We start from the raw sequence: 19,929 nt of genomic DNA on the forward strand, positions 1-19,929 counted from the left end.
CCAAACGTTAAGAAAGTTTTGCTCAGTTTGCGAAATACCCTACTTTCAAGTTTTCGTGGAGCTGTCATTTTGTAAATCTGTGATTGTTCTAGTCCCACTAGAATCTGAAACCTATCTCTTTCGGTCAGTCGTTTTTCTGTTCAAATTTTCAAGGTAGAATAATAATAACCTTAACACTGAAACCAATGCCATCATTAGAACATGTTAAAAGGTTCAATATTTTTGAGTCAATATTTGCAAAACCCCACTTCATTAACAGAGAGAATAAAAATTGTAATAAATAATGAAGAAAAGCATTTATAACAAATTTAAGCACTTGCAGGGCTTTATGTTATACAAAGATTTGATCAAGTCTCCAGCCTTTGTGTGAATGAACATTAAAACAGTGATATCTCCCAAATGGAAGTAAAGAGTTTCCTTTAATAGTTGTCAAATTGATCAATAATTGAGGTTGGGGTTATGTCACCTTTTAAGTTTGTCAAATTATTTGTAAATTGTCCTCTTCCAATAAATTAGGCCCTGTTATCCATAAGTGTCAAGACAGGAAGATGGTTCAGAGGTTAGTTTCAACATGAATGGCCATTGTTTGACTTCCCCTCACAAGAAAGCTAACCCCCTTCTCTCACTCCCATCTCCCCAATCACAATGCTCCACCCCCTCCCCCCTCAATTAAAAAAGGGCAAGAAACCAACTCTGGATTTACTTGATACACATTTTGTAAATGTTGAGAATTTAGAGGTAAGAATCACCAAATTCTGTGAGAAGAGGACAGTGGAAACCCATCTGATAGAATGGAATTCTCATATTATTATTATTATTACTTTTGTTGTTGTTATTTTGTTATTATAATATAAGTTATTAGGTGATAAAATCAACAAATGCACCAGACAATGAAGAAAATAAAAAGTCAAAAAGTTTTATTTTCTACTTTTTCCATGTTTTTCTTCTCAAACTGCTTAAAAAAAAATTAAAAATCTCAAATAGGTATCATCCTAGCATTTCCAAAAGAATTTAAAAAATATCTACAAAACAGCAGCAGGCTCTTTAGATAATCTTGCAAAAATATAAACACTGTACAGTTATTAATTACAAATCCCTTTCAAACAATCATGGAAAACTATATGATATCATACAAGTAGACATATATTTACATGACATTTACATGCAAAAGTATATAGAAATACATGACAGTAATCACCACGGTGATCATTAACAAAATCACAGTGTTTAAAATATGCATGCTGACAAATTGAGTTTTACTCAGTACAAGTTAAAATCATGTTAATGGTTACTTTACTTTTATTGCTTCGGTGATAATATGTCTCATTTTGTTTACAATATATATGCAAAAATATACCGCAACTTTTGCCAGATATGTTTAAGATCACGAGTGACGATAAAAAATCAACAGAATTCTGACAGTTGTGCACTTGTAGTATTATTCTGGACACATCATGGAGAAAACAACCATTTTATATTTAATACGTGGGAAAAAATTATATGCATTGAAGCATTCAACTGTCTCAAAGTAACAAGATACTTTCATTCACCTGATCAAAATCAAAACTGGTCCCTAACTACCAAGTAGTTGTACGTAAGCCTTAAGCCTTTTCCCCTTCAAGGTAACCTGGAAACTTTGCAATTTTGACATTTATAACACAAATTCAGCTAGGCTATTTTGACTAGGACAACACAGCTTCATGCAATAGTCCAATTTGGAAAAGTCATGCACTTAAATTTACACATAATTCCTAATTTCCTGCCCATCCCCTCCCAACCTTTCTTCCTAGTTCCCCCACCCCATATCCTCCCCTACATACTAGCTTATCAAATTAAATACCATAGTGCTCAAAAGCAGCTCTTTATATGCATCAACAACTTTTGTTTAGTTTGATGGGGTTTGATACTTTTAATAAAAAGAGTTTTACATAGTGCAATTGTTGTGCTTAGACAGGTAAGATAAAATGGTACGTAAAAAAAACTTAAACATAAAACATCAACAAAAACCTAACAATGTTTCAACCAAGGTGAAATGTCTGCCTGTAATGAAAAAGAAAACTCAAATAAAAAATGGAAAAAGTAATAAGAAGAGGGATAACTTTGTGCATCAAAAATTCAAGAATAACTAAGGTGAAGATGGCCGCATACTAAAAAAATAATAAAAGTTAGCACTTCATTTACAAATTTCGGTTTAGATCTATTTCAATTCAATTTGATTTACAAGGTCATTCCAGTGACCCTTTGTAATGTTTACTGGGTGGTTGGTAATAATTTTAGGAGTCAATCAAGTACGATGATTTCACAAAGATATTCACATCAAGTTTTAAATGTTTTACAATTTGACTAACTTTTGCATAATATTTTTGTCTGGGTAAAATATTACGATTTTTTAAAAAGGTGAACACATCAAAAAAAAAAGTTGCCTATGACAATCGAACTGATACAAAAATTTATAACTGAATAACTCAAGATGGTGGAGCAACAATATAAAAGACTCAAATTCTAACTTTTATCACAAATATGAAAATGTTTAATGAAATATTAACACCAAGTGAAAAATGTATCACAACAATTCAAATAAATCAAAACTGAGAGCGAAAAGCGAGGACAAATCTACACATGGGTATAAATTTCTAGGTGAGAGGTATACCTCTTACCTAATGAGAGGTATACCTCTTGCTATAGGAAAGGTATAAATCTTGATAGGTGAGAGATATACCTTTAATGTGGTGAGAGACATACCTCTTACTAAATGAGAAGTATACCTCTTACTAAATGAGAGGTATGCCTCTCGCTAGGTGAGAAGTATACCTCTTACATAATAAGAGGTACTCCTCTGCTAAATGGGAGGTATGCCTCTTTCTAATGATAGGTATGCCTCTCTCTAGGTGAGAAGTATACCTCTTGCTAATGAGAGGTATGCCTCTTGCTAGGTGAGAGGTATGCCTCTTACTAATGAGCGGTATGCCTCTCGCTAGGTGAGAAGTATACCTCTTACATAATGAGAAGTATACCTCTTGCTAATGTGAGGTATGCCTCTCACTTAATGAGAGGTATACCTCATACGATATGAAAAACTACAACCAAACAAAGCTAAAGAATATGAAATGAATAGTACAAGGTTCTAATGAGAATACAAAATGACTATGAGAGCAAGAATACCAACAGCTATATATTTGGCTACAAGAAAATAAATCTTACAAAAGACTAAATAGAAATCAGATAAAGAATAAATGTGTCTGGCTTCCAATCCTTGACTACGGGTATAAGGGCATGGATGTATCAGCTCATGGAACTGCAAAACACACTGCCTTATTAAAACAAACGAACAAAAATCACCTGCTATGCCTATCATCAGATGCAATAGCTCCAGAAAAGGGAGAAAAAAAAAACACTTAGAAAACTGAAACCATATGAAAACATAATTGTGCTGTGTAAGGGGAAAAATAAAATATTGAAATAACAGAATGAAAAATTTCATGAATAGTCAAGGTCTCAAGGAAGTGACCTGAATACAGGAAATATGTAATTGCACCAATAACAAATTCTTTGAGAAATATAACAAAAATATTTCATTAAAATGCTAAAACAAAGGCGGAAAGCATAGTGAAAGCTTACCGTATTCTATACACGTTTTGAAGTCGGGTAATCGAAACAACGATAAATGTAACGTTGGAAGGGACTCTGCTTCATGTAATCATCCAACTGACCTAACTTTTGAAAATCAACATGTATGGCAAAATTTACTTTAATAAGTAAAAAATACATAAAAAAAACATCACAGAATGCTCTGAAAATATTTTTTTCTTTCTCTTACTGTCACTACTGTTTCTTACTGACACTACTTAAAGTAGTGAGTAGGTACTTGGATATGTTGCTAAAGAGTATATGACTGGCTCAATGAAATAAAGAGGCAATACTAACTAGGCCTGACAAGATGGGAGGAAAGGTCAAAGGCTATAGCCCCAGGGGTCAATTTAGGAGCTTTGGAATATATGACGTGAAAAATAGTGTATTTAATTATATAATAAAAAAGAGTGTAAACAAGGTACCTGGCAACAATTATGTTACCAGGGCCCAGCCTAGCTCTCAACATCTCTGATGTTACCTATAGTCCCATTGATTTATGATTATTATTTCCAAGATTTATCCTGCTATGTGAGATTGTAGACATTGAACATTTTTGACATGAATATATTTGTGTCAAAAAGTAAGGTTTCAAATGTAAACTTGAAAAAAACATAACTTTTTGAAGATGAGCTGATACAGAGGGTACACATTGGAAATAATTTTTCAAGAAGAAGAAACTTTTTGAATCAAACTTTATCTGTCTGTGATCAAGCTATGTGGAAGACTAACAAGAATAAACAAATCATTCGTGCAGGGAGGTGGAATAAGACTGGAAGACTAGAATTCTTTACTCTAATTAGAAGATGAAATGGTTTCACTGGCTTGATTTGGAAGAACCTCTTTAAGAAACAAATTCTAACTTATACCCAATTAAATGAAACATTTATTCCAAGAAACATGACTAATCACTCCTAAAATGTAAAGTTAATGAACAGAACTTACACCACACCTGACAACCTTTTAAAGGTCCTTTATAAAGTGGTGTGAAACAAACAGGTAAGTAAAACTTGTAATGAGAATCTATTTCCCCCATTGTCTCTTACCCCCCCCCCCCCCTCCCATAAAACGTAAGGCTTGAGCAAAGGTGATGAACAGAACTAACACCACATTTGGCAAACTTTTAAGGTTCTTCAAGTGGTGTGCAAAAAACACAGGTAAACTAAAACTTGTCATAAGAGTCTATTTCCCCATTGCCTGCCCCCCCCCCCACCACCCCTAAAAGTTAAGGCTTTAGCCAAGGTAATAAACAGAACTAACACCACATTTGGCAAACTTTTAAGGTTCTTTAAGTGGTTGTGAAAAAAACACAGGTAAAGTAAAACTTGTCATAAGAGACAAAAGAAAGTTTAAGAATCTAAATTAGTTCTTTTGACAAAATTTTGCGTCACGCACATCTGGACGTAAGATTTTACGCGCTCGGTCTGCAAATCTCTCCAATTTATGATTAAATTTCACTGTTTTTGGTAAGGTCCCACAGACTTATAGTAACGGATGATAATTTCAGGAATCTTCTCTTTCCTCTGCCATGTAAGCGAGGTAATATCCATTTTAATCCAACATAGCAAAGTTCAGCTTTACGCATCTGAGGTAATGGCTTAATCGCTCTATATGCAGATCTCTGAATCTATGTATGATTTCACGGTTTCTGGTGAGCTTTCTCTGGCTTAAAATAACAGATCATTTTATCTTTGGACAGTTGCATGTGGTACCACTTTGTTATGGAAAATGCAACAATGTTGCAATTTTTAAATGGTGGCTTAAGAATGTTCATTTTACTGATTAAAATATTGAAAAATATTCCCCGACACAATAAATAAGAAATATTTAAAGGATGTTAAAAACAAAAGTTCGGGCATTTGAGCGAAGAATTTTCAGGATCCACTTCAGGCCTTAAACGGCTCGGTGGGGATTTATCATGTATGAGGTAACTTAATCTGCTATAGATAAACTTTCATTTCATCTTACTGAAACGAAAAAAAAGTTGAGGTAATCTTACTACAGTGTTTAACTTCTAGGAAGATCAAGTGCAGAACTGTTTTAGTTAATCTACTTTGCATAAACTTTGGTGGAACAATACTAAGAAGTTAATAAAGATTGCAAAATTTGTAATTTGGTTAAAAGGTTTTATGTTAAAAGGTGTTGTAGGGGAGATCATGCATAACGTCACTAACCATTCAAATTTGATAACTAATCACACAAATGACTGAAAGATACTATCCTCCCCCCCCCCCTTCCTCCTCCTCCCCACACCCAATTTCTACCCCATAGTTTATGATAAAATGCAGGTACCAACATATGAAACACTTTAACCAGATTTTTCAAGTTTAAAGAAAGAATTGATCATTTTGATGAAAGATAGATTACCTTTTTCCTGGAAAAGCATTATGGAATGAATGAATTTCAGCAATAAAAAGTACTTAAAATATTCAACAATACTCTACACATCTTTCCACTATCTTTCAGAAACAAAATTAAAAAACTTGGAAAAATAAAGTTACTTTACCACTGCAAATTTTATGTACACATAAACCTCAAATGCCAGACGGCAATTTTAAATTATAAAACGAGTAGTTGGTTTCTTTCTTCCTCTGAAGAATTAAAGTTCCTCTGAAGAATAAAAGTTGATAAATTACATAGGAAAAAGCAATACCTTCGTAATACTGTTAGATTGATATTACCGCAGGAAAAGTTACAAAAAGATGAGCCCAAATATAAAAAATAATAGTTTTTAAGCTGGATGAAACTTCAAACCAGTATTCGCTATCCAACCATAAGTTGATAAAACGTTCTTTGTATAAAGTCAGGAAGCCGAATGTCAACTTTATTGTGCATAGGTTGTCCTAAAAAAAAACTTTCAAATTGTTTGAGCTAGAAAATGAAGCTCTATCTTCTTTTGCTTGTACATCTACACAGATCATTTTTGTTATAAAGAAACCTAAAGATTTAAGGCAAGAATTGGGATTTGTAAGGACGACGAGGTCCGTTAAAGAAATGCAATAATAAAGGACTGCATACCTCAAAGCAGCAATTATTAATCTGAACTTTCTAAGTCAGTCAGAAAAAAACCTGGAATGTTTATCTGTAGTTTTCAAAACAGGAGAAATCCACGCTTGTTTACCTAAAATGTATTTTACAAAAATTGTCATAACTTTGAGACTGGGAGATTCATATTTCTTATATTTTTCTTTCGTACTTTGCCTGACAAACAGCAATTTATATTGGTTAATTAATTATAGGAGGAAAAACAAAAGAAATTCCAAAATAGATTTCTAAAATAATTCAGACCACTTTATATAAAGCAGGTTGACATCTTTCTAAGCCTTTTGCCTTCCTCTACCTGATACCGGAACACCGATCAAGACCACAAAACTTTGCGCTAACGAGGTGGTCGCTGCTCTCCTTAATATTCCAACTGCCTCCTCAGCCCAGATTTCTGTAAGTTGCTCTGGACAGATTCGAGTACCTTCTCGCTGGATTGCTTTAACCTCTGTGCCAACTGACAGGCCGCAAAGAGACTGTCATCTAGCTCTCTTTCGTCCTCAACTTCGACCTGATTACAAAACGATAGAAAAGCAATAAAATTGATCAAAGATCCATTGCATCATTAAAAAACTATAATAATAATATTTGCTTTTTATATAGCGCTTTATACCAGCGATAGGTCTCAAAGCGCTTTACAGACGTTATATTACCCCTGGTCAATGATAACCTGTCCCAGAGACAATACCTCCAGTCGGCAGCGGTTATATACTGCGCCCAATGACAAGTTACCTCACAGGTACCCATTTAACCCCTGGGTGGAGAGAAAATGTCCTAAAATTCTTTCAACAAATGTCATAGTGCAATAATTGTGAGAAGACAGGTAAGTGTGAGAGCAAACATTAATTCCACTCTGGGCCTGCATCTGTGTCTTGCAAACTTTCCTCAGTGTGTAGGTCAGTTTTTTTCTGAGGCCAAGCAGGCAAATAAAGCCTTCGGGGAAAATAGGCTTAGAACTTTACACTTCACGTTGGCTGGCTATCCAATTTACAGGTTTAGCTTACTTTGGAAGTCTTTCAGTTTGGAAGACCATTTCATATGGGGAAACCATGGATTGCTTCTGGATGCAGTACCAACTTAACTTTGGCTGGTTCAAACTCCTAGCTATGGCAGATGATCATTTCTATTGCTTCTAACGCCGCATCTTTTATCCATTTGACCAGACAACAGGTCCTCCTGATATATATATATAACTATCATACTAAGAGTCAGAAAGGTTTTCATTCACTGAATAAACAAAGTCACTAGATGTTAAAAAATAAATAGAATATGAACGATAAGTTAGCATCTTTGTCAACCACATACCTGAGAATGAATTTCAACCTTTCTGGCCTTTCGACTTCCAGATCTTCTCACAGGTGTCCTACAATAACATACAAAATGGGAAAAGTTTTACTTTAGATATTGCAAGTATAGGGAAAATGTTTTGTACCATACCTACATGAACCGCAATGATGCTGCATCGACATATGTTTTATGACTGAGTTGATTACATAATTTCAGCAGGCTTGCTTTTATCCTGCATAACAGATGGATTGAGAACAGAGGTAAGCCAGAAAGCTAAAAGGCTAAGTGATTCCTAGCCATGTTTTACAGTGTATGATAGAGTTGTAATGTAAACTGTTTACAGGCAGTTTTTACACTGAATGGATCCACATCCCATGTGTGAAGCTCACCTAAGTATCAAGTTTTTAGTTAACATGTTAGCAAGGTAATCTGATATTGACCTTTGTTGACCTCATATGACCTTTGACCTCAGTATTTCACAATAGGATTCTCGTACTAGATAAATTGGATCCATATACCATGTATGAAGTTCATTCCAAGCTTTATTTTTAGAGTTACCGTGTTTGCATGGTTTCAGAATGTGACCTGTTGACCTCACATGACCTTTCACCTCTATGCAAAACAAAAGGGTTCTTGAACTCAATAAGGTGCATCCACATACCAAATATGAGGTTCACCAACTATATAGTTTGTGAGTTAAAAGGAGTCACACAAACTCTCACAATCAATTCCTACTACCTCCTGCAAGGCATTAAAAAACACATATTGAGGGAGCTATCCATAAATAGCTAAGTGGGTCATAACATTTTGAATGCAAACCATGAGCCAGTATGTTTCATCCCAAATCACAATTTCTTTGGACACTTAACAACTATCCTAACAATGAGGCATTACATTTTCTGCTTCTGTCAACTCTGGTAGTCGCATGAGATCATTGTTGTAAATTCTGAACATATTCTGTAAGGCAATCTTTGAAAAGTCAGAAGCAACTGTAATTTGAATATGACCCAGAGGTCACAACAAACACCACGTCAAGCTTTCATACCGGAAAAGCCAGGGAAATGTGACACAACACTGGCACAGGCAAATAACAAATAAAGTAGGAAGGCAACAAAATTTTATTTTAAAGTAACACATCTTTCTTAACAAGGGAAGTGTTTTTCCATATGTGGTCTTCATGCAGTCATTTTGTAATTTCTTCAAAACAAAATATATACAACCAAAGTGAGAACCAAGTAAGGGTAATAATTCAAAGTGATGACTCGCCTTCTATAAATGATTTCTTCGACATCTGATTCTTCCACCTCTGGTGGTTCATCTCTGATGTAGTAACGGCCTTTGGAAGAAGGTAAGAGGTAGACTGGTCGAGCACCATCGATGGTAGCACCATTAGAAGAGGAGAGAGTTTGCGGTGGTGACACGGTGACAGTCTGGGGGAGTGTATGCACCTGGGGACTGGAAGACAGGACTGTGACAGGTACTAAGGATGGATGGTGGCCGTAAGTGACATTTCCCTGGGGTGGTGGTGTCACGGTAGTAGTGTTACCGATGACGGTTCCCAGGGTAGCATGCTGATGAGGTAAGCTACCCCCTGCTGCAACTTGCGCTAAAACAGGTGCCTGCATTACATTAGGAGTACCTGGTGCATGTTGCATGACTGCTGGTGTGGAATGATAGATAGGAGAGCCAGCCGGTACGTAAACGGTCTGATTGGGTGACGTCTGAACATAAGCCATGGGGGCCTGTTGCAGAGGAGGTTGTTGTAGTTGGTGGGTAAAGTCAGGCCCTATTTGAGCATGGTGGTGCACCCCACTCCCATTGCAATGTCCACATGGCGTTGACGTTTCTCTTGGGGCCGTGCTTATTCTCTGAGGTCGTTGCTCCATGGATGAAAGCGGCCGGTAGTTCTCACGACTCTGTTCATACTCTACCTCTCCACCACCACCACCATGGGAGTAACGCTCCCTCAGATGCCTCTGGTCATCGTCCTTGCTCCTATAAGTAGTTCTTGTCCTCGGATTTCTTCTACCAACGGAATACTCTAACTGCGGCGAATTATCATCTTCATAATATTCTTCCGACGGTTCGACTTGAACACGAGAACTCGACGTAGGTATAAATTTCTTCCTTAAGGTTTCCCTTAGAGAGTCCCGAACACCGGACGATGCCTTTAATCGGTCTACTGGATCATCGCTCCGATACTTTTCCTTCTGCGGTAGATCTGTTCGGTATGTCCTACGTGGGTGAGGTGTAGATGTCGCCGACGGGGTAGACCTGACACCCGATCGGTTTGCAGCTTCCGAATCCCGGAGATCTTTCCTCAGTAGGGCGACCTCGGCCTTCAGCTCCGCTAATCTTTCGCTCTTTGCGCTCCTGTCGCTCTTTAGCGAGCTTCTTCTTTCGTACCCGACTGGAGTCGTGCCCCCCGTGTAGCCCTCGTCCGCAGACATGTATTCCCTCTCTCCGGCACTGGAGTAGTTACAACCTCCCTCTGACGCCGGAGATTTCCTCCTCGTCCTCTGTCGATTCTTTGGCGATGACAATTCCTGTCTCAGCATGGCTAGTTCCTCTTTGAGAGCCTGTAATTCCTCGCTCTTCACACTCTTACTCACGGAAGATGGGACGTCGCTGTTTCTCCGATTACGTAACCTCTCTAACCGTGGGTCGACCAATCCGGCACCAGACTTTTGCGATTTAGGCTCTGTCATTCTCTTGGAGATAATTTCCGATCGGATCTTGTCTCTCTCTGACGTCTTGGGAGTTACTCTGGATGAGATGCTCTCTGTTTTTCTGGATGATGGTGGCTTTTTGACTCTAGGCTGTTCAGATCGCCTTTGAAAGTCCTGCAACTTTGGTTTAGATGGGAGCGGAGACACAATGTGATGTTGCGACGATTGGTGACGAGATGGGGTGGCCGATCTCCGGGACATTCTTACTGGTCTCTCAAACGATCCTTGGGAGAAACGAAATATGATTGATTGATTGAATGATTGATTAATGGGTTGACGTAGAACAGCAGCAAAAGTTAGCAGAATTAAATTAATTACATCTAGTACATCTTTGGATTCTCCCTTGTACTGATTGTGTCCAAAATCTAAAGTTCCTTTGTTACCTTTGTCAACATAATGCTGTATTGAAAATATAACCACTACTTTTCAGTCCATGGAAAGAAAAATAAATTCATTTAAGAATCAATGAAAAAAAAAGAGATTTGCATCACTTTGAGATCAAAACCATTTTGGACATCTTAAACTATTCACCTAACATTTTACTAATGAACACTTACTAAAGCAATTAGATTTAGTAAATTTTTGCAAATCTCACCATTTTTGCCTTCTACTTCTTCCTCTTCAGAGGTGGCCACGGTGACGGGTTCCAACTTCCTTGAGGGCAGGCTTCTCCTCTTGCCCTCACTCTGTGATGATGAATGCTGCCCTCTTTCGGACAGTTCTTGTATCGGGGTGTGATGATGCTGTGCTCGCTTTAGTCTGGACTCTTCAATCCTGGTGACGCCTGATTCTGGCCGCAACCTTGAAACACATAATGAGACGGAACTTTACGCTTTACAAGGCAAAATAATAAATATAAACTCTGTATTTTGCTTCAACTTAGAATACTGGTTATGTATTTGAGCCTTACTTAACAATACATTTGAGACTTAAAATAGAAGGATAGATACTGTCAAAACTTTATACAAAACATATGCCAAAACCAAACTCTTTTTTCCAAACATCCCTCTCTCCCACCCATCACCACCCACCCCCTTCCCTTCCCTTCCCCACTCCTTCACAAAGAGAGCTGCTAACTCTAAAATGGCTCAAATATTTCCCTGTAACTAAAAAAAATGAAGAGCACCTTATGAGGAAATGTAATTCTCAACTATAATTTAATTACACTCTAATTTATATTCTGTACTCATCAACTAATTTCACACAACTGTGAACTGCAATGAACACATAACCTATTAATTGCAGTCATTGTTTATGTACATGTTACTGCTATTGTCTTACTTCACCTCAGTTGTATTGTTTTTACACATTTTATCTTTTGCTGAGTCTCTTCATGTACTTCTTCCTCTTCATTCAAATGTTTCTCTGTCAGTTTCCCCCCCCCCCCCCAGAGGACTTTCCAGAAGATTATCAACAACCCAATGTCCCCCACCCCCCTACTCCCCCATGGGGGATGACATACCTGTGGGATCCACCGGTCGTCTTACTTCTTGGAATGTTATTTTGTTTCGACTTCTGCGACTGTCTGCTGCCCTCAGATCCCACAAATCCACTGTCCACTTCGTGTTCTGGAGATCTAGGGTGGCTGCTACCACTGTCTATAGCCGTGTCTGACGCTTTCCTTGGGAATGCCGGTAAAGGTTTTACAATCTATATCAAAGAGAAAACAAAACTCATCACATTACTGGTTCTGCTTCCTATGAAACTTGTTTGTTTGCAATATTCTACACTGCCTGAGAGAGTGAATAGTTGTTAAAGATGAAATGTATATGTTTAAGAGAGGAGAAGAGGAAAGAGGGATGGGTGAAGAGGGAAATGAGCATCCATCTTAGCTTTGTACCCACATTCTCAGTACTACGTAAATATCCATCCAACCTTACCTTTCTTGGGTTTCTGGTCTGTTTCTCTTCGGTAATGGTTGCTTTCCTCTCCTCCAGAGAGTGAGCAGAGGATGGGGTATCTCTCCCACTGCTGTACCCCTTCTCTTTCCTCTGCTTCAATGACTGTCTTCTTTTGGATGGCGTGTCTGACCAATCGGATCTAAATTAGGCAGATAAGAGAACACTTCAAGTCCATATTAGAACCAGAATGCCCAACAGGCTTGGTGATTCCTTGCCACAATCTAGTGTAACACTACACACATTCTGGTATAACACTAAACACATCCTAGTATAACACACATTGCAGTATTGCACTGTAAAAATTCTAGTACAAGACTACACACATTTTAGTCTAACACTACACACATTCTAGTTTAAGACTACACACGTTTTAGTATAACACTACACACATTCTAGTGTAACACTGTACACATTCTAGTAGAACACTACACACATTTAGTAGAACACTACACACATTCTAGTATAACACACATTACAGTATAGCACTGTACACAGTCTAGTATAAGACTACACAAATTCTTGCATAACAGGACACACATGATAGTATAACACTGTACACATTCTGGTACACGACTACACACATTCTAATATAGCACTGCACACATTCTAATATAACACTGTACACAAGACTGCACCATTGTGGACACCAAGGTTCTTGCACTTATGTTGGCCGAGTATGTAGTTCATTCAAGGTTTACACTTGGAACTATTGCATTTCAAAGCTTTCACACTGTGACGTGTTTTGACCTCAAATGGAATTCAACATTAACAAAAAAACAAACGCTTCCTTCATTCACTAATGCAGACCCATATACAAAGTATGATGTTCAAACACCATGTACTTTTTTATTTATTCTGAATATAAGGCAAAGCATCACACACACCCACACATGCCTCATCATGAATACATACATTCCATTTGCCATTGACAAGGAACTAACAGCAAAATAAAATCAAACAATATTGTACACCTTTTCTGTTATATGTTCAAGTTAATCCAGGTGCTATGTATTACCTATATAAAACCAGGTGCTATATATTCCCTATAAAAACCAGGTGCTATGTGTTCCCTATTTAAAACCCAGGAGCTATGTATTCCTTATATACAGGGATGTAAGTGCAGCCACAAAAAAAAACCGGAAAACTATTCGGAGACCCCGGGTGAATGCCGTCCTTACACATCCTACTCCTAGCTCTGACTACTTACACACTATCGTTATGTTAGGCTAGCTCAGAAGTATTAGCGCTAACACATCTTACCCCTAGTTCTTACTACTTACACACTATCGTTATGTTAGGCTAGCTCAAAGTTACGAATACGTCGCAGCGAACTACGGAATAAAAAACAGTCTCACATTCGAATGCGATCACAAATATCGACTTTCATATGCGTATCCCGTAGATTTCCGCCGCTCACAAATATCACAAGCGTTAATTCCGAAAGTTATGTCGAGCACCAGCAGTTACGAAGATATTAATTAGCAGTCCAATCAACGTGAATTAGGCAAGGTTTTTCAACGACAGAAATGAGCTATGGCGATTTGAAGTTTGCACGTATGCAACGATATTCACATGGCACAATGTTGTACAGTGCAATGCGATGATGCGAAACAGGAATGGTATTTTGATTGATCGATGAGTGAAAGTTGAAGTTAGCTTGCTGCAACGGGCCAGGCATTTTTGCCGCGTTGTGTCTTTGATATTCGAACAATTTTGTGGAACTTTATTGGAATTAAAAAAAAACGGATTTCCGTAAAAATACGGAAGACTTACATCCCTGAAAAAAAAAACCGGATTTCCATAAAAATACGGAAGACTTACATCCCTGTATATAAAACCAGGTGCTATGTGTTCCCTACAGATAACCAGGTGCTATGTATTCCCTATATAAAACCAGGTGCTATGTATTCCCTATACAAAACCAGGTGCTATGTATTCCCTATATTAAACCAGGTGCTATATATTTCCTATAAAAACCAGGTGCTATGTGTTCCCTATTTAAAACCAGGTGCTATGTATTCCCTATATAATACCAATTGCTATATATTCCCTATAGATAACCAGGTGCTATGTATTCCCTATATAAAACCAGGTGCTATGTATTCCCTATATAAAACCAGGTGCTACGTATTCCCTATATAAAACCAGGTGCTTTGTTTTCCCTATCTATAACCAGGTGCTATATATTCCCTATAGATAACCAGGTGCTACGTATTCCCTATATAAAACCAGGTGCTATGTATTCCCTATATAATACCAATTGCTATATATTCCCTATAGATAACCAGGTGCTATGTATTCCCTATATAAAACCAGGTGCTATGTATTCCCTATATAAAACCAGGTGCTACGTATTCCCTATATAAAACCAGGTGCTTTGTTTTCCCTATCTATAACCAGGTGCTATATATTCCCTATCTATAACCAGGTGCTATGTATTCCCTATCCAAAATTCCCTTCAAAATGCAAACTCATGTGCAGTGGGAATTGGTTCTCTTAAACTGCACACACTTAAGATACATAGGGGGATGTTAATCTGCTAATTTTGAGAAGGGATGTCCAATAAATACCTTTCTGATATGTACCCATGTTCACCACCATCTTTGGAAGTCATTTCCAAGTTGTCTATTTCCTGAGAATATAAAAGAAATACGAAATGTTACATAAAGTAGGACAAAATAACAAGAGTGCAGAAGGTTTCAATTATTACAAACTATGTATATCGATGTTGTGATGGAGACTTTCATATACCTCTATACTAGGATCTATTTATTGTCACAAATGAAGTCTTTCCTGTCAAAAATGGTCTCTATGGTAACTTGAATAACAATACATCCAGGGCACATCAACGAAAGGGTTGCAGGGAAGTGGAAAGTCCACAATACATAGACTTTGTGTAATGTGATGCTTTCACAACAACAGGGTAGTTTAGAATGTTGCATACAAAAATAGGAAAATGTTCACCTGAGTTATACCAAAAGTTAGGAGGAAATACATATCAGCATATCTTAGGGAAGCATTCTATGAAAAACAGATGAAATAATTGTAACTGCAGTTTTCTAGTATAGCAATGACAAATTATAAAAGTTTATACACTTATGGATAAACCTCACTATACTAATGTGTTGCTTGTGAATTAAAACATCAACAAACACATTGTAAATTCTTGAAAAAAATAAAAAATGAAAGATGTTTTCTGTTATTTCATGACATGAGACTCTCCACTTCAGTTAAACTTGGAAAGAGCAATATTTTGTTATTTTCCCCGCTCTTTTTGAATTCATGACCTCCTCCCAAACCTACTGTTGACACATCCTTCTATCTACAGCTATTGTAGTGTTGCTTCAATTCTTTCCATTTCCTTATAAAAACAGCAAAGAACTGAAACAATACACACAATCATCCAGTGAAAATGAGAAGGGACTTTTTACGGAAACTTCCTTTGTTTCTTTAAGAATGTATAATTAATATATAATTATAATAATAATAGTATATAATAATTCAAATTTATTATGTTTAATCCAAATTGCAACAGACCCCTTTAAATACATGAACTGAATAAGGAAACATGGAAGAAGAACATTGAATATCTTTGCCAGCAAATTCCAATATCAAACACCACACACAATGAAACCTGCATAAAGACTAATTCAGTTTCCATTACTAGTCACCTTGACAAGCCTTTGTATTTCCTTGTCTCGCTTCGGTGTTCCTGGAAGCTGCTTAAGGGCTTCATACCTGTCAAGAAAAATGTTTGAACTTTACATCTTTTGTTACTTATTCTTTAGGGTGAAGAAAGGTAGAGGGGAGATGGTGGGGAGGGGGAGGGGAGGAAAATGGATTACTTGGAAGTTCACCAAAATTTCATGTTTCAAATTTCAATCAAGAGCATCATTTTTTGTTCAGACTGAAAGTCATGATTTTGACAAAACAAATGATCATTTTTGTTATTTAGATCTATTTTGCCACCAACAAAAAAAGTTAACAAATTGAAACTCAAGTGGATGGTGATCAATAAGAATCAATTTTTAAGAAAATTTGATAGCCATGTAAGTTTGTTTTAATATAATAGATAATATTACATTTGCTTTGTTCTTCTTGTTTGGTAAAAGGGGACTGCTTGTTATTCCACTATAACTTCCTCTGTACTCCAATATTACCCAGTCTGTAATATATATATACATACATACACACACCCATACATGCACACATTCATGCATACACACATATATTACTTCATACTGTATTAATGTTTACTTGGAAACATACTGAATATTCAATACCGATTAACTTTCTTTCACACATCAAAAAACAGTTTACATAATAGCACCAACAACAATTGACATCTCCATCATCAAATATGCATTGAGCTCCCTGACCACTACCTTCACTAGCATTGTTCATTCTGAGCATTGTTGAAAAGCAAAACCATATTTCTCAGAACCAGAAAGTGGATATCATATAATGGATAACACTTACATCTGGCAACTTTCCAATAACTTGATTCAATTATCTCCATATTCAAGTAGATGGTAACTTGGCCAATGTGAAAACACTTCACTCACACTACAACTACCTATCGTGGACTCCCAGTGTCTTTCTGTAAAACATCGCTCATACTCTGAAATCTCCTACAGTTTCGTTTTGAACGATAGCATCAATTACATAGAACTTCAATTGAAAGTTTTGTTAAAAGACATAGAATATAACATGATAAATATAAAATGAATATCTTTCACTTTTTATCAAGGACTGTTCATTAGTCTTTGCTTAAACTCGACTGTCGTCCTCAAAGACGACCAGATTTCACTTTCTGTTCAGAGGATAGACTAAACTAACTTTTATTCATCACAAACTGGCACATTAGCAATATCAACCCAGCCATGAAAGAGAACTTCAACGTCTAAAAGGTGAATTCAGATATGTATGTGAGTCCCTGGTGAGATGTAAAGCAAAAGTCCTTGACTTATAATTGGTTTTTCATGTTTGGTGTTAACTAAATTAATGAACTTAGTTTATGAGTCTGTTGTTTCAACACTGAACAGAAGATCTGTGTATAGTTAGTCTGCAGTATAGTGGCAATGAATGCATCCATGTTATTCTCGACAAGAGATATCAAACTCACTGTTGAAGCATCTGACTGTACTCCGGGTCGCCCTGAGGGCCACCCTGCGGGCCACCCTGTGCCTTCTTTGGAATGTCTTCATCGACACTCTTTTGTCGAATACTGGAATGTCTACTTCGTGTTGCCATTGTTGGCGGGTTGTTCCGAACATTTTCCTGGATGCAAAGAAATATGGCAGATGGGATCGAAAATCAGATTTTAAAAAGACAGTGATGACGGAATGATACCATCTGAATTGTAAGCTGTAAAGGTTTATCTACAAAATGGAGAATACTAATGGGATAAAAATTATGGGGGTGGGGGGGGGCAATACTTTTGAAACTTTTAAATAAAACCAGTGTGTAATAATATTGACTATAAGTACATGAAACGGTAAGGCGTTTCAGTCACACCACCAAGACTTGATCGAAGGCTTCTTTCGGTACGTCAAAGGCTATTTTCCGGAACATACATCTATCTGTCTAATAAACTTTCATCAACAGCTCAATGAAACCAACCTCCACTTTTTCCTGCAAATCTTCCAACTGTATCCCAACTTGAAAGATCTGTCCCTCTAAGGACCTTTCGGGGTCAAATTGATTATCTTCTGAATCGAGAAGGACCGAGTTCCATCTCTGCTGCTCTCTGGCCTCTTCCCGTCTCTGCATGTAGTCCTCCTCCAGCTCACCGTGCGCCTTCTTTAAATGGTCAAAGAGGGATTCTTGCTCCTCTACCGGTACTTGTTTGGTATCAATGGCCCTCTCTAGGAGGGGTACCTAGGTGGGGGAAGGTAGAATGTTGTAATATCTTATTTTCCATTAGTCCTGTATGGTAATGTATGTAACATAAGTCTCGGGCTTCAAAGAATACAAAGGAACGCAATATTACAAAAACAACACAAAAAAGACTGAAAAATTGAATAATAAATTTACAGGGCTCCACTGTACTGAACAGATTTGAGCTGCCATTCTGGCAAGTTTGTTATTATAAATTATTTGAAATGTTCTTTCAACTTGACATATTGTATAGACTACTGGCAGAGGAAACAGTTTCTTCAACGGCATAAACTGGTGATAAAATATGGATTTAATATTAAAGTTGGTCAACTACTTTGGGTCTCCCTATTGACTGTTCTGAAACCAGAAACCTTGAAACATTTATTTCAACTTCAGTTGCAATGCTGCAAGAGGATTTTTGAGATTCAAGAGCAATGACCATATTCTGGCATCTTCTGTGGACTTTAATATTTACATGAAACAAGAAACTTTCTTTTTCAAGCAACATATATATCTATATATATATATAATTGAAATATTGTAGTGAGTTGGAAAGTCCACAACAGTGAAAAAACTTCCAGCCTCCACCGGGATTCGAACCCGGGCCTCCCGCTTTATATGTTTACAAATGTAGTAAAACTGTGAATTTGTTATGACAACAATTTTATTCCAAAAGTACCTGTTGGGCAAGATGGGCTACAGAATATTTCATTTCCTGAATGACCGTCTGTGTGTGATGTTCTTGGATGGGTTGACGGTCGTTCCCTCCAAAGGTTGCATTCTGTGGTGAGGAATCTGACTGTTTCCTGCAAATCAAAGATATTCATTATACCTGTTAATTATTCATATCAAATCAACTTTGTTAATTAATATTTTACATCAAACATCCTCACTATGCATGTTAATGTAAATTCTTGAGGTTCACAGTCTTGTATTAAGGCAAGGGCTTCTCACGTGACTTTTAACTGTACAACATTTTACAACTGGTCATTGGTGACTTGTAACTTGTAGAAGAGAGAACATCGCCAATAACTACAGCATAAGAGAAATACTTGGTTTAAATGTTATTTCTATTTTGGGGTATCTTGTAACATCTTGGTCTCTTGGTGATCAATTTGAAAAAAAAAATTGAAGCTATAGATAACAATTTGCAGATATGCTGTCCTTTATTTACATAGTAATGATGTAACACCTAACTTGATGAACTAATAGTGCTCACTAAAGGTTTTTTTGGATTAGCTTTCATGAATGCCTTAATAATGCAATTGCAATATGAGAAGCCATATTCTCATTAACAGCACCAAAAAACTGTTTTACTGAAGAGTGTGTCTACGTTATGGGTACTTCTATGGGTACTGTCAGGGTACTGCGTATGTTATGGGTACTGTCTATGTTATGGGTACTGTCTATGGGTACTGCCAGGGTACTTCCTGTGGGTACTGTCTATGGCTACTATCAGGGTA

At 37.0% G+C, this 19,929-nt stretch overlaps 1 protein-coding gene across 1 annotated transcript in view; it reads right to left on the reverse strand.

The window, feature by feature from the left end:
• Positions 1–915: 915 nt before the first annotated feature.
• Positions 916–19,929, reverse strand: part of LOC139963541 (uncharacterized) — a 40,025-nt gene continuing 21,011 nt past the window's right edge. The window contains exons 4-14 of the mRNA XM_071964391.1: positions 19,146–19,272; positions 18,209–18,466; positions 17,712–17,866; positions 16,258–16,324; positions 15,157–15,218; positions 12,566–12,725; positions 12,148–12,335; positions 11,281–11,486; positions 9,223–10,909; positions 7,975–8,032; positions 916–7,180 (exon numbers count right to left, since the gene is read on the reverse strand). Coding sequence (XP_071820492.1) covers positions 7,031–7,180; positions 7,975–8,032; positions 9,223–10,909; positions 11,281–11,486; positions 12,148–12,335; positions 12,566–12,725; positions 15,157–15,218; positions 16,258–16,324; positions 17,712–17,866; positions 18,209–18,466; positions 19,146–19,272 — 3,118 coding nt within the window. The 3' untranslated portion in view covers positions 916–7,030. The remainder of the gene's footprint in view (positions 7,181–7,974; positions 8,033–9,222; positions 10,910–11,280; positions 11,487–12,147; positions 12,336–12,565; positions 12,726–15,156; positions 15,219–16,257; positions 16,325–17,711; positions 17,867–18,208; positions 18,467–19,145; positions 19,273–19,929) is intronic.

Source organism: Apostichopus japonicus, chromosome 22 (assembly GCF_037975245.1).
Source record: "Apostichopus japonicus isolate 1M-3 chromosome 22, ASM3797524v1, whole genome shotgun sequence".
NCBI classification, from domain to species: Eukaryota; Metazoa; Echinodermata; class Holothuroidea; order Aspidochirotida; family Stichopodidae; genus Apostichopus; species Apostichopus japonicus.